Source organism: Myxine glutinosa, chromosome 14 (assembly GCF_964187855.1).
Source record: "Myxine glutinosa chromosome 14, kmMyxGlut1.1, whole genome shotgun sequence".
Classification (NCBI taxonomy): domain Eukaryota; kingdom Metazoa; phylum Chordata; class Myxini; order Myxiniformes; family Myxinidae; genus Myxine; species Myxine glutinosa.
The window spans coordinates 38471813-38488009 of record NC_136274.1 but is presented as its reverse complement, the minus strand read 5'-3'; the positions used below and the strand labels follow the sequence as shown (position 1 = coordinate 38488009).

Below are 16197 nucleotides of genomic sequence, written 5' to 3'. Positions count from 1 at the left end.
TTTGACTAAAATCTTTGAGCATTTGAAATTTTTTCAGAGTAAATTCTACCGTGGGAACTGTAGGTGAAATCGTTAGTTGAGTTTTTAAAAGTGGTTAAAAAAATTTCTCTTGTTTTCTTTCAAAGGCTTCTTCACCAGTTAGTTTCTGTCTCCCTTTCTTCTTTATGTCTTCCTGTTGCTTTACAACTTTTGAAACCAACTCTTGACGTTCTTTAAACTTTCTTACTCTTTCTTCGGTATTCATTTTCTGTATTTATTTATTGAAAAATATCATTTAGTATCTCATCTTGTTTCACAACAATATATTTATATTTTCCAATCGTGTGTTTCATATTATTTTCAAATTCCTTCTTACTACATAATGTAGAACAATTATCTCTCCAAAAATTATTTGTATCTATTGAATTTAACTTAAATAAAATAAAAGTATTAGCATTGTTTCTTATTGAGCGCCGAGGGAGTTGAAAATATGACTGACTAAGATAAATACAATTACAAGAAGAATGTCTCCCTCTTGTATAGTAGCTATCCATTACTGTTTGGTTTCTCTCATTAACACAATCATCAAAGATAACGAGGTTCTTTTTTGATTTATCTAAATCTTGAGGTGAAGGTATATCATCCGTATTATCACTGAGAATACAAGTTATGGGTTTTGGTTTTGATTTTGATTTCTGTGTATCACAAAATAATTGTATTATATCATCAATATTATAATCATTTAGTTTGTTTTGAAGTTTAAATAAACCGATAATGTCTTCCTTTTTAAGACCCGCATTAAAACCCTGTGAGAGTAGTTGATACTCGGGTTGAAAACTAGACTTTGTAAAAATTATTAAATTATCATAATCTAAAAAATTAGGACTAAGGAGCATCTTTAAAAGTAAACAGGTTTTTCCACATCCGCTTGAACCGACTATTAGACATCTCAATGAATTTGGAAGATTTTTATGGTTATTAAATTTTATCTTATTTTCCCAAACGGGTAAAAAATCATTCATTTATATATTTGGAAAACAAGTCATCTAACTTTTTTTGAGTTTTTTGAGAAACTCTATATTTTATCCTGAGTTCAGGTTTAATTTCAAAATAATCCATTATTTTGTTTATGTAGTATCTTGTATTAACATTTCCATTAAAATTATTTTGAATAATAAATATCATTAAACCCTTATACATTTCCTCAATACAAATAGTCTCTTCCCTTGTAAGAAATGGTGTATTATCACCATAATACTTAACATTCATCTCTCTTATTAATCTTGTAAAATAATTCATTTTTGGTTCTAATTTAAAAGAGTTATATATTTTTCTATATTTTTTATTATCATTAATTAAAATTAAATCACAGAAAATACATTGTTTATATGAACCCTCATTATTAAGCCCTATTCTACCACAACGGTGGCAGATTTCTAATTTATCATATGGAGAGTCTGGAAATTCTAAATATCCTTCAGAATTTATCATATTTATAAAGTAAAATTATACTTAAAACAAAGTGCCTTTTTTAGAGGCTTTTTTAAAGATGAAACTGTGCTTAAAGTAAAACACAAAAGACAAATTTCAATCAATCTCTACTTCGGTGGAAGATATAGAAAAATATGTCAAAGATGTGAAATTGAACAAAGATAAATATGGAAATTTTTGGATTAAACCCATAATGGAGAATAACATGTGTCCTTTTATTAAATTTACGGGACAAGCTATGTTAATTAATAACTCTATTAAAGTAAATTTGACAAATGTTTCTCCACTACTACTAACAATTTACTCAAAGCTTGAAAAGGTCATTGATAAAGAAGCTTTGAAAATGAATGATAAGACCATCAACGATTCTAGAGGAAACATTTGTATATTCTTTAATAGACCCAAAGATGTGGGTGAAATTAATAATATGAATATTAGTGGTGAACTATCATTCCGTACTCTGATTATTAGAGATTATTTGAAAATAACATTTAATGTAAAAAATATTGTGGTTATTAGTTCTAATGAAAGAAAATATCTAGATATTGATGGAAGTTTAATGGTATGTAAATGAGTGATATTAACAGTCAATACTCTGAGAGTTATTATACTGAGAGTCTAGGATCTGAAGATAGTTATGATACTAATAGTTTGTGTTCAAATTATAGTTATGAGAGTAGCTTTATTGATGACTCAGATAGTGAAATTGAAATTGATGAACGAGAGTATCTAAACTTTCTGGCTAATACATAGATGCTTTACTTTAAGTAAAGTTATATACATAAAACGAGTTGAAAAGCTCAAAGGTGTTTTACTTTAAGTAAAGTTATATACATAAAACGAGTTGAAAAGCTCAAAGGTGTTTTACTTTAAGTAAAGTTATATACATAAAACGAGTTGAAAAGCTCAAAGGTGTTTTACTTTAAGTAAAGTTATATACATAAAACGAGTTGAAAAGCTCAAAGGTGTTTTACTTTAAGTAAAGTTATATACATAAAACAAGTTGAAAAGCTCAAAGGTGTTTTACTTTAAGTAAAGTTATATACATAAAACGAGTTGAAAAGCTCAAAGGTGTTTTACTTTAAGCACAGTTTCATCTTTTTAAAAGCCTCTAAAAAAGGCACTTTGTTTTAAGTATAATTTTACTATATAAATAAATATGATCAAAGCAACGTATTGCGACGTTTGTGAACAAGAATATAAACAATACAAAAGACACCTTAAAACTAACAAACACACATTTAATCTACTTCACCTACTATCTCCTATTCAGAAGGAAACAAAACACTGTTCTGCATGTAATAAAAATATCCTCAAGAAAGGCTTCGAAATACATCTTAAAACAATTCTACATTTATCAAATTTTATCACAACTAAAAACTCTGATGGCGCATTCAAAGGACATATTAAAATAAGAGTCTTTAACTTCAAACCTCCTGAACCAGAGTCTATAGTTGATGCTGTAGAAATAGTTAAACCTGCTGTTCAAACGTTGATTGAAAAAACACTAAAAGAAATGAAACCACTTAAATTTTATATGGGAGTAAAATTAGAAATGACAAAGGACGAAGGAATTATAGATACACCATACATGAGAACTGAGCCACACTTTATATCTTCATATCAAGATTTTAAAACATCAGGAGTCCATGATGAACTTATTAAACAAGAGCAAGATGTGGATAATTCAATCGTAGGAAGTGGATTCAATATAGGAAAAATTATTTACATAGACATTCATATTCTTAAATCAGATCCTCTAAAAGCTTCTTCCTACATTGATTTACCCAGTGTTATCAAAAATAGAAAAGCAGTTATCAATATCAAAAATAAAGACAATAAATGTTTTCTCTGGTCTATTCTAGCACACTTACATCCTCCACATTTTCATGATGAAAGAGTATCTCATTATAAAAAATATGAGAATACATTAAATACGAAAGATCTAAAGTTTCCTATGGCTTTAAATGATATTCCTAAATTTGAAAAGATAAATAATTTATCAGTTAATGTTTATGGTCTTACAGAAACAAACAGCATTCAGGTTTTAAAGCTTTCTGACAATTGTAAACAAACTCATATTAATCTTCTATATTTTAATTCAGAGGAAAATTCACATTATACATACATTAAAGATATTGCTAAATTAATAAAACCACAAGTATGTAAAAGAACAAATAAAATATATATTTGTTTGCGTTGTCTTAACTTGTTCCATACACAAGAAAGATTAGATAAACATTCAAATTATTGTGGTGAACATAAATCAACGGTAATCAATATGCCTAAAGAAGGCTCAAATATCACATTCAAAGATGAAAAGAAAAAGATCAAACATCCATTTGTTATATATGCTGATTTTGAAAGTATTCTAGAAAAAATAGATACTGCTTCTCCAGATCCAAAAGAATCATACACAAATAAATATCAAAAACATACTCCTTGCGGTTTTTGTTATTATATCAAATCATGATCTTCGCTCTTCGCTCTCAAATCTTCGCTCTTTCACGAGCCTCGATCCTGTATACAAAAAAAAAAAAAAAAAAAATCCGTTGGTGATAAATATAACAAGTTAGAGGAGTATAGAGGCTCAAATACCCCAGAGGAGTTTGTGAAACGACTAGAAAGAGACTGTGTCCGATTAACCAAGATAATGAGAGAAACTAATAAACCAATGTCCTTGACGAGTGAACAGAAAAGGGAATTTAGAAAAAACAATGTTTGTCATATTTGTGAGGAAAAAATTGGTGAAGGTCTAAAGGTTAGAGATCATTGTCATCTCACTGGTAAATATAGAGGTCCAGCTCATCAAAGTTGTAATATTAATTATCAACTCCCCTCTTTCATTCCTGTCTTTCTTCATAACAACGCTCATTATGATACGCATCTATTTATTAATGAACTTTCAAAGACATCTGGACACATTTCAGCAATTCCTAACACGGATCAGAAATACATTTCATTCACAAAAACAATTCACACATCTCCTATGACTCATATCAGATTTCTTGATACATTTAAATTCATGGCAAGTCCATTGGCTAACTTGGTTCAAAATCTAAAAGAGTTTCCATGTCTTTCAGAGTATTTTTCAGATAAAGATTTTCTAACACAAAAGGGAATTTACCCCTATGACTATATGGATTCATTTGAGAGATTCAATGAAACACAACTTCCTTTAAAAGAAAATTTCGATAACAAATTAAACAACAGTCATATATCTGATAAAGATTATGTACATGCACAAAATGTTTGGGAAAAATATAACATCAAGAATCTTGGCGAGTATCACGATTTGTATCTCAAAACTGATGTGCTTTTATTGGCCGATGTATTTGAAGCCTTTAGATCTGTTTGTCGCACTGGATATGGATTGGATCCTGCTCACTACTACACAGCACCTGGATTGGCTTGGAGCGCGATGTTGAAAATGACAAAACAAGATTTGGATTTGATAACCGATGTCGATATGCTTTTGATGATTGAAAAGGCAAAAAGAGGTGGAATTTCACAAGTATGCTCGAGCAGATATGCAAAAGCAAATAACAAATATCTTCCAAATTATGATTCAACGAAAGAGAGTTCTTACTTGATGTACTATGACGCAAACAACTTGTATGGCTGGGCAATGTCTCAAGCTCTTCCTTATGGGAAACTAAGATGGGTAAAGGAAAAAGACTACACAAAGGTTTTACAAGATGTATGTATCTCTACACAAAAAGAATTGGATGATTCAAAGGTTGGTTATTATTTTGAGGTCGATTTAAAATATCCTGAAGAACTTCATATCAAACATAAAGATCTTCCATTTGCTTGTGAGAAAGAAAGTCCAAAGAAAGAATGGTTGAGTGATTATCAACGATCGTTTGATATAGGTGAATCAACAGAAAAATTACTTACTACATTATATAACAAGAAAAATTATGTACTACACCAAAGAAATTTGCGACAATATTTATCAAAAGGTCTAAGAGTAGAGAAGATCCACAGGGTTCTAAAGTTCAATCAAAGTCATTGGTTAAAGGGGTACATTGATTTTAATACACAAAGAAGAACAGAGTCAAAAACAGATTTTGAGAAAGACTTTTATAAATTGATGAATAATGCGGTCTTTGGTAAGACCATGGAGAATGTGAGGAAAAGACAAAATATCAGACTAGCAACATCTTGGGAACAAGCATCAAAATTAATTAATAGACCGAGTTTTACGAGAGCTGAGGTCTTTACTGAGAACTTTTGTGCGATCCATTTGGTTAAAGAGAGTATTGAAATGGACAAACCTATTTACATTTGAACATCAATTCTTGACTTGTCAAAGTCATTAATGTATGATTACTTTGATATTAATCTAAAATCAAAGTATAAGGATAATGTGTCATTGTTGTATATGGATACTGATAGTTTTATTTTGAAAATTAATACTGATGATGTTTATTCAGACATGAAAAAGGACATTAATATCTATGATACAAGTAATTACAGTCCAGAGAGTGAGTTGTTCTCTTCTAAAAATAAAAAGGTGATTGGAAAGTTCAAGGATGAATTGGGAGGAAATGTTATGAGTGAATTTGTGGGATTGAGGTCGAAGGCTTATGCTTATAAATACATTGTGAATAACGTTGAAAAGACTGATAAGAAGTTAAAAGGTGTAAATAAAAATGTCATTAAAGAAACAATAAACTTTAAGGATTATTATAACTGTTTAACAACAAAGAAAGAAGAGTTTTGAAAGATTAATGGAATAAGAAGTTATAAACATCAATTATATTCAGAAGAGGTGAATAAGAAAGCATTGGGGGCTTTTGATGATAAGAGGTTTATTTTAGAAAATGGAATTGATAGTCTCCCTTATGGTTATATAAGTATATAAGTGATAAGATATATAAGTGATAAGATATATACTGTAAGTGATATGATATAAGTGATAAGATATATAAGTGATAAGATATATAAGTGAAAAGATATATATAAGTGATAAGATATATATATAAGTGATAAGTTAAAAAGGGGGGGTTAGGGATTTTAATGGGCTACCGCCGCCTTTTTTACTATTATATAAATGATAGAACCAAGTATCAACCAGACTAAAGAGTGGAGGTGTAATCAACCTTGTTATATAAATGGAAAACATAACGAATGTGAAAAATATCAGATTCAAGAGGTTGAGAGAATCACTGGTCAGAAGGTTCTCAAGACGGATAAACGTATTCATTTGTTAAGTGGGGTAATGGAGGGCGGGAAGAAAAATATATTAGAGTGGAGTGAGAACTTTAATGGTTATCAATCGGATAATAAATATTGTAATTTTAAAATGGTATGTGGGAGAGGAGGAGGTCAAACAAGAACCCTCCGTGAAACATACCACTTTATACCTTTCACAACAAAAGGTTAAGGAACCTGTATACTTTATAAATATACTTGATGGGGATGAGTTCTATAGGAGAATGGAACTCTTTAAAAAGTTAGAAAGAGATAATATATTTATAGGCTCATTAGTAGAGTGGTCTAAGGAACTACATTAAGGGGGTAGTGGGGGGAATAGGGTAAAAATTACATGTAAGTGAGAAGGATCATAGGTTCATAAGGCTAGAAGGATTATAGGTTCATAAAGGAAGAAAATCATAGGTTCATAAGGTGAGAAGGATTATAGGTTCATAAGGTGAGAAGGATTATAGGTTCATAAGGCGAGAAGGATTATAGGTTCATAAGGTGAGAAGGATTATAGGTTCATAGAGGGAGAAATAGAGGTGTTTATGATTTTTGAAAAAGACAGGGGGGTAAATGACATTAGATAGGGATTTCCCATGTTAAACGGAGGTGTCCCAGAAGCAACATTTATCACCTACTCATGTCACTGATTGTCTGTCGCAGCAAGAAGTCAACAACAGGATTATATCACAGGTGGCGTGGCAAAATGTACGGACAGGTGCATTTGATGATTGGCTTCACAGTCGGGTATACAAGGGTTGTTGCGTTCTGTATTAGTGGAAAACAACTGCTGCACGTCTGCAAAAGTTATTGCTTTTGCAATAACTTTTGCAGACGCTGCACATCAGCTGCACATCTGCAACTGCTGCACATCTGCAACTGCTGCACATCAACTCGACAATGCTGTTTGTCATGGAGTGGTGGCTTTACGAAATTCCGGCATGAAACAGTGTGCTATTGCTCGGCAGTATGGCATCACTCAAGGTCAGGTGTCAAAGATCCTGAAACGAAATGCTCAGAGGGGTGTCCCTACTCCAATACCGAGGCCAGGACGTCCCCGCAGAATCACAAGGAGGGATGATCGCCAGCTGCACTGGTTAGTCCGCAATGGCCGTCAACTAATCGGCTTAGGGCTGAGTGGCAGCAACTGACAAATGTGCCTGTATCCAGAAGGCTAGTCGACCAACGACTGGTTCAAGCAGGCTATCGTGCCAGTCATCCCCTGAGAAAGCCACGCCTGACCAGACAACACCACCAGCGCCGATTGCAGTGGGCCAGAGAGCACCGTCAATGGCAGCCAGGACACTGGAATCACGTGATCTTCAGTGACGAGTCTAGATTTCTGGTCTATCGTCAAGATGGCCACGTCCGAATGCGCAGACAAGTGCATGAAGCCTACAACAAAGATTGTATAGTGCCAAGCATCCAAGCTGGAGGTGGTGGGTGACCGTTTGGGCTGCTTTCCATGCAGGGGGCAAAACTGACCTGGTTGTTCTGAATGGAAACCTGAACCAGTTCAAGTACAGGGCCATTCTGGAAGAAACATTGCTTCCATTTGTTCGTGCAGCCTTTTGAGGAAACTTTGTCTTCCAAGATGACAATGCATGGCCTCATCATGCTCGCATGATCCAACACTTTCTTGCTGACCGTGTTGTCGAGCATATGGAGTGGCCTGCCATGTCCCCGGATATGAATCCAATAGAGAACTTGTGGGCAGAATTAACGTGCAAATCGACCACTTGGACCAGCAGCCTGCCTCTGTGCGTGAATTGCAGCAAGCTATTGTAACTGCATGGCAAGCGATTCCTGTCCAAACCTTGGCAAATCTCGTGAACAGCATGCCTCGACGTGTCCGTGCTCTCCTGAATGCTCGTGGGGGTTGCACGACGTACTGAACTGTAATTTTACTGTCCGTAATCCCAGTCGTAATTTAACTTTTGTTTTTGTTAAAATATTTTTTGGCTAATGTGCAAAATAAAGAGATACTTCTGGAAAACGTACAGAAGTTTAACACAGTACTGTCCATGAATTGAGTTCGATATCAGTTTACATCACTTTGAAGGATCAATTTATTTGTTTCGAAATGTCAAATGTGGTTTTTGTTTCTTTTAAAGGTCACATTAACAAAATCTAGAATAATTTCAACATAATTGCAATGAACTTTTGGTTCTAAGACATCTTGAAAAGTAAGTTGACCCCCACAAAAAAAATATTCCATATTAAATGCCAAGTCTGCATATATATATAAATATAATTATATATATATATATACAGTGCATTCAGAAAGTATTCAGACCCCTTCACTTTTTTCACATTTTGTTATGTTGCAGCCTTCTGCTGAAATCGTTTAAATTCATTTTTTCTCTCATCAATCTGCACTCAATACCCCATAATGACAAAGAGAAAACAGGATTTTAGAAAGTTTTGCAAATTTATTAAAAATAAAAAACTGCAATATCACATTTACATAAGTATTCATACCCTTTGCTATGACACTTGAAATTTAGCTCAGGTGCCTCCCATTTCTCTTGATGATCTTTGAGATGTTTCCACACCTTGATTGGAGTCCACCTGTGGTAAATTCAATTGATTGGACATGATTTTGAAAGGCACACACCTGTCTATATAAGGTCTCACAGCTGACAATGCATATCAGAGCAAAAACCAAGCCATGAGGTCAAAGGAACTGCCTGCAGAGCTCAGAGACAGGATTGTGTCGAGGCACAGATTTGGGGAAGCCTACAAAAAATTTCTGCTGCATTGAAGGTTCCCAAGAGCACAGCGGCCTCCATAATTCTTAAATGGAAGAAGTTTGGAACAACCAGGACTCTTCCTAGAGCTGGCCGCCCGGCCAAACTGAGCAATCGGGGGAGAAGGGCCTTGGTAAGAGAGGTGACCAAGAACCCGATGGTCACTGGCTGAGCTCCAGAGATCCTGTGTGGAGATGGGAGAAACTTCCAGAAGGACAACCATCACTGCAACACTCCACCGATCGGGGCTTTATGGCAGAGTGGCCAGACGGAAGCCTCTCCTCAGTGAAAGACACATGAAAGCCCACAGAGTCTTGTTTCTCACAGTCTGAGAGTCCTTTCGGTGCTTTTTCGCAAACTCCAAGCAGGCTTTCATGTGTCTTAATGTAGAAGGCTCCAGGCACAGACTATGTCGTCCTCATCGAGGCCAGGCCAAAAACATTTTGGTAAACCAAAAACTCAGTATTAGTTTATCAGATGTTTTGTTGCCAAACGTTTACAATTGAAGACCATAGAATTATAACCAGGCTCAGTCACATTTTAGTCATTTCGAGAAAAACGTGCAAAATATTTTGAAAAACGTGAAAAACGTGAAAAACGGGGAAAAAAAAAAAGTGACTTAGCCTGGTTATAATTCTATGGTCTTCAATTGTAATGGCATTCCACTGGTGTACTCGGCTGAAAGCGCCCACTTCACTCGGGTTATGAAGAAGATTCTGATTCTGATGAACCATACTCTGTTACTGAGTGTGGGCGCTGCCGAAGCATTTTTTTGGAAAGGGTTATACTAGCTTGTTTGCCATTGCCTTTGAGGCAGTACTTGGGGCAGGAATTGGGATTGTAGCCTGGCTAGATGGCTTTCAGGTGAGTGCATGTACCTCTAGGCCATCCTGCCAGCCCTAATGAAGAACATAGGGAGGTTTAAACTGGCCAATGAGATGACTCATTCATTGTGAAATGGATGCCCACAATCCGCACATAGTTTGTTGTTCTTTCAGTTGTTGTTTTTTGTATGTGTGATCTTTTGAGAATGGCATGCTTAATACAGCATTCCTTTGTACCTCCAATCCTAACGTTAACCCCACCCTCGTGCATTTTCACCTGGGTTGGAGTTAATCCTGGCAGGCTGGTTTCTTTTCTGCTCTGCTAAGGCCGGCTGTCCACCATGAGCACAACAACTGAAGTCCCCCCAATTACAACTCCACAGACCACCATAAACTACATTGGCAACCCTGCAGACATCGCTGTGATTGTTTGCTATTTCGTGTTGGTGCTGCTCGTAGGATTATGGGTAAGTGCTTTCTTTTTCTCCATTCTCTCTCTGAAGGTTTTGTTAATCATTTCTCAAATGTCGCTGTTGAACCTCGCAAAGGGTTGTTTGTTTTTCTTCTTTTTTTTTAAACTCTCTTTTGGTTTCTATTCATATGTGTAGTTACTTTATTTTATTTATTTTATCCAGGAATAAATATTCTTGTGTTTTCTCATCTCCAATATATATTTACAACAACGCTGCAGGTGTTTCTAAAATGTTTCGAGATTATCACACCTTGTCATATTAATAATCAATAGCGCAGAAGTCCGTCATATTTTAGTGCGACTCGTAATAACCCACCGGGGGCAGCACTATGCCATATATATTTACTAGAGAGAATTGGTGTCACCCCCTACCCTGAACGATCGAGACTATGGGTTGCTTTACCATGTATAACCTTCCCATGCACCCTACCAGTTCAACCAGCAGTTTTTAACTCATTCTGTTCAGTGGTTTAGGAGTGCATTGAAGTAAAAAAAAACAAAAAAACGGACACTTCTCGAATAATAGTATGGCCTGCAAAAGCACCTGTTCCTGTGACAAGGAAATATTAACTTAGTCTATCAATTTAAGTTATTTCATGGACTTTAAAAACGTTAATTGTGTTGCACTCTTGGTTTCACTGAGAGTTAGAGCTCTGAACGACTTATACCGCATGGTGGTGCAACATCTGGTGGTGGAGGTTGGATTTGTCTAAAATGAGGGCAAGATAAATCTATTTTGAATTGTGTTGCTCCCATGAAGATCTGTATTAAATCTACTTTAATACAGATGTTCATATTGATTTTCAAGATTGCTGGAAGGGACAATAAAGTGACTAGTGACTATATCACATCAAGAAAAATGAAATGAAAATGCAAAATAACCAATCAGCGGTTTTCAAACGCAGTACGGAAAGCGGCTGCCCTAAACGGGTGACAGACAAACGCATGTTTCACCTCCTTAACTCTAAAACCATGAAACCTAGCGGCCCCAAACTTTGCATGCATACTTATTGAACTCCAAAGAGAGTGCATGAATGAAAACTGTGTTTTTTGTGTGTTAAAACATGCTGCTCATCACAGAAAAAAAAAAAGCCTTACCAAAATGGCGTTGAGCCATCTTGGTCAACCCTCTGTCACATCGCTGTGTTCTTAAGTTGCCCTTTTGTTTCAGTCGATTCAAACGCACCTTGCCTTGGAAACACGGTGACCTCTCACGGGATAATTAAAGTATATAATCAAATTCTGTATTCACATTTGAGGATCGGATCCCATACACTAAGACATTAGAGATTCTTATTAAAAAAAAAAAGTGTATATCTTTTACTCAGGTTTCAGTAAGGCTGTCCTTCCTATTTCTCCATATTGCCAAAGCATTAAACTTAGCTAATTCTACTGTTCCAACAATTATATAGAGTGAAGGTTTATTTGTTATGTTTATTATCTGTTATTATTACTAGCCCATCCCCCATGGTATTGCAATCACTTCTGTGTGTGTTGCACACACACACACACACACACACACACACACACACACACACACACACACGCGGAAAAACGAACCAAGGGCAATCATTGAAAATGAAGACGTCATGCTAACGTACACCCTGATGATTCCATCGAGCGTGAACATAGAAAATAAAGCATTGCGTCTGGACATTGTACTCAGGAACAAAAAAGGAAAAGACAGCATTGATGATTGAGATACTAGTACCCGACTGCAAAGCCGCAATGAGCCGGCGAAGCCAAAGCCTCTTGCCACTATTTTACCCATCACTATGGCATCAGTAGGTTAGGTAGTTGGTAGTAGGTAGGTGTAGTAGGTACCATACCTAGTTCAAAATGACACCATTTGCATTCTGGATGAGATTAAAATTTATAAAATTTCCTTCTTGATTAATTCGGTGAATTCCGTCTCAACTTCAGAAATTTCCGGCTGTGAAAAATTATCCCCTACGGCCGCGAGATTTCTAAAAAATAATTCTTTGTCAATTTTAGAATATTTGACGCCGTTTTCAGCCTCCGAAACGCGGGAATAAGCTTTTTTGAAATATTTTTTCAAATGCTCGAATCTCATTGGTTCCGGTGTTTGGTGACGATTTTCGTTGAAGATAACCAGGGCCCATGTGGGCCCGGGGAATGAGGTTGGTCTTAAAGTATTTTAATTACAAATTAGAGGTGCATAAGTTTGTGAATAAAACAAAGACGGGTGAAACAAACTCCTATTGAACTTTTTCGCAATTGTTTATGCATACTTGCGCATCCGCAAGATAGTGGCCTCCATGGAGCGATTTGGTGCATCAAAGCTTCGAAATTGTCAACGGATCCAGCAAAATCTGGCTTTTCAACATAATACATACGCGTTCATTCACAACACCGGCTTCGCCGGCTATCAGTACCCAGCAATTTTGGCCAAAACAACACAGAAACCAAGAAAATGACCGAATACCAGGACCTCAAAAATGAGGTCAAGAGATCTTGGAAGCCGGCGAGCATCGAAATTGTACCAGTGATAATTCGAGCAACAGGAATGATGAAGAAGAACCACACTGAGATTTAAAAAATCATCACTGGGAATATTACCACAAATGAACTACAACTTGAGGCAATCCGGGGTTTGGTGATGATCCTGAAAAAACTCTGAAAAAGTTCAACAGCTTGGTCCCTCACCGAAGAGAAGGTGGACACTTTGGGTCCTGGGAGGACTCCTCCGTTCCACCTCCTGAAACCCACAAATGGAGATAACAACCAAATGCGCACACACACACACACACACACACACACACACACACACACACACGGGTGACAGACACGGTGACAAACACAGATCAACACAGACACACACACACACACATACACACACACACACACACACACACACATACACACATCCACATACACACATACACACACACACACACACACACACACACACATACACACACCCACACATACACACACCCACACCCACATACACACATACACACCCACATACACACACACACACACACACACACACACACACACACACACACACATACACACACACATACACACACACACCCACATAGACACACACACACACACACACACACACACATACACACACACACACACACACACACACACACACACACACACACACACACACACACACACACACACACACATACACACCCACATACACACACACACACACACACACATACACACACACACACACACACATACACACCCACATACACACACACACACACATACACACACACATACACACACATACATACACACACATACATACACACACACACACACACACACACATGCACACATGCGATTATAAACCCCCGTCTTTCGCTGCATGGGTGGACGGGCTATATTCAGGAGATCAACTTGTATCACCCCACCGTAGTGCTGGAGCGTGCAGACTGCAGACACTCAAAAACACAGAGTTGGTATATTATTCTCTCTCTCTTCACTCTCTTCAATCTCTTCGAACCACTCTCTTCAATCCCACTCCACCCTCCAGGTCTTTAAAACAGCTGTTCACCACCATCTCTTATCTTCCCCCATCCAAAACCTTGATCTTTTCTACCCCCGCTAATTTCACCCCAATTCCACTTTTTTGAAATACCAACTTCTGTCCTGGAAGTCCTTGGTGTTCTTGTGTTTTATACTTCTCCCTTCCCCCCCCCCCCCTTCCCACGCCTCCTCCCCCCAAGCCCTCTCCCTCCCACACATCTCCCTGCTCTCAAATGTTGTGTTTGTGTGCTTCCCCTTCTCTCCCCATCTTGTTTTACGCTCCCTCTTTTTGTATATTTTGTTTGTCTGGTTGATTTGTTTGTGAAGTAAATGTTAGCTCTTTCACGAGCCTCGATTCAGTATACAAAAAAAACCAAAAAAAAAAAAAACCCCCACTCACCTACCCTTCCCCCTCCCCAGCCCCCCAACCGAAAGCTTCCAAGAGCACAATTCCAGCAGCCCCCATAATGATACCAATTGCCAATGAACACAAATGTTGACCACATTATATCTTTGCTGATAAAAGCCTTATTTTCATACAGAGGATTTTTTTTATCTTGAGGATGGTATCAAATGAACACAAATGGACGGCAAGCGGGGGAAGGGGGGGGGGGGGGGGGGGTGGACAGGAGTTCATAAAATGAATGGGAAGATAAGGATTGGGGTGTTGGGGAGTCTCGTCAAGCAGGTCACGTGGCGCATGCCGCTCGTCTATAATACTGGTCACGCACGAAAAAGCGTGCATGCATGCACATGGTAAACCGTGAGCGAGCAGATCCTGCAGGAGAATAATATGCCAACTCTGTGTTTTTGAGTGTCTGCAGTCTGCACGCTCCAGCACTCCTGTGGCTCTTGAGTGTCTGCACGCTTCGATGGCCCGTGCGTGCATGCTCACCAACTCCAATAATTGGCACTGCCTACAAATCAAGTCAATTGTTTTGTTTTCTCTCCAACTGCAATGCCAGCACTGCATCTCTGTCAAATTTGAACTCCAACCGGTTGCGGGCACCCGCATGCACTGATGGCTGACTCACTCACTCTCTCTCTCTCTCTCTCTGACATCTCATATCTCTTCTATCTTCCTTTTCTAACTCCCTCAAGAGCTGGCTGTTCGTTCTCCTTTGAAAAGTGTGAACATCCACACCCCTCCCCCACCCCCCCGCCACCCACCAGTTTTCTGCAGGGCACACGCGGACCACATGTGACCCATTTGTCATGAAATCCGAAAATCCCGAGTCATTGCTCACCTCTACTCATTTGTTCCTCTTTATTCCTGGTTGTGGAACCAATTTCCACATTCTCTTCAATCCCATTCTTCTCTCTAGTTTTTTAAAGACAGCTGTTCACCACCATCTCCGATCATCCTCCATCCCAAACCATGATCTTTTCTACCCCCTGTAAAAGCACCTCCCCTAAATTTCCATTTATACTTCCTGAGAGTTTGTTTCTGTATCCATCTTGTCCACCCCCTGTATTCTCCCCTACCCCTCATCCCACATCCACATCCCTTATTTTTACCCACATCCCTTATTTTTCCATCTCCCTCTATTTTGTTCCCTGGTCCTGCTGTTTTTTTTCTCCTCCATCTCTTTCTGCTGTTCCATTTGTGCTGTTGCTTCCTCTCCGGCCTTGCTCCCCCCCAGCTCTCTCTGGGCTCTGTCCCCCCAATATTCCTACAGGTCGCACAAGATCTGCCTGCAACCCTCTTATGGTTAAACTGCCAAAATCAAGGCTCTCTGCTCACGTTCACTCTTTCATTCCCCTTTTCTCCTGCCTCTGGAACAAACTCCCTCACTCCCTTCAATCCCACTCCTCCCTCCAGGTCTTTAAAACAGCTGTTCACCACCATCTCATATCTTCCCCCATCCAAAACCTTGATCTTTTCTACCACCGCTAATTCACCCCAGATAAACTTTTTTTTTTTGAAATTCCAACTTCTTTCCTGGAAGTCCTT

General features: G+C 37.6%; 1 protein-coding gene across 1 annotated transcript in view; it reads left to right on the top strand.

Moving 5' to 3' along the window:
- The first annotated feature begins 10544 nt into the window (after positions 1-10544).
- The window catches only part of LOC144888769 (sodium/glucose cotransporter 1-like), a 59031-nt gene continuing 53378 nt past the window's right edge, over positions 10545-16197 (top strand). Inside the window, exon 1 of the mRNA XM_078767962.1 lies at positions 10545-10719. Within this exon, the coding sequence (XP_078624088.1) occupies positions 10594-10719 (126 nt within the window). The 5' untranslated portion in view covers positions 10545-10593. The remainder of the gene's footprint in view (positions 10720-16197) is intronic.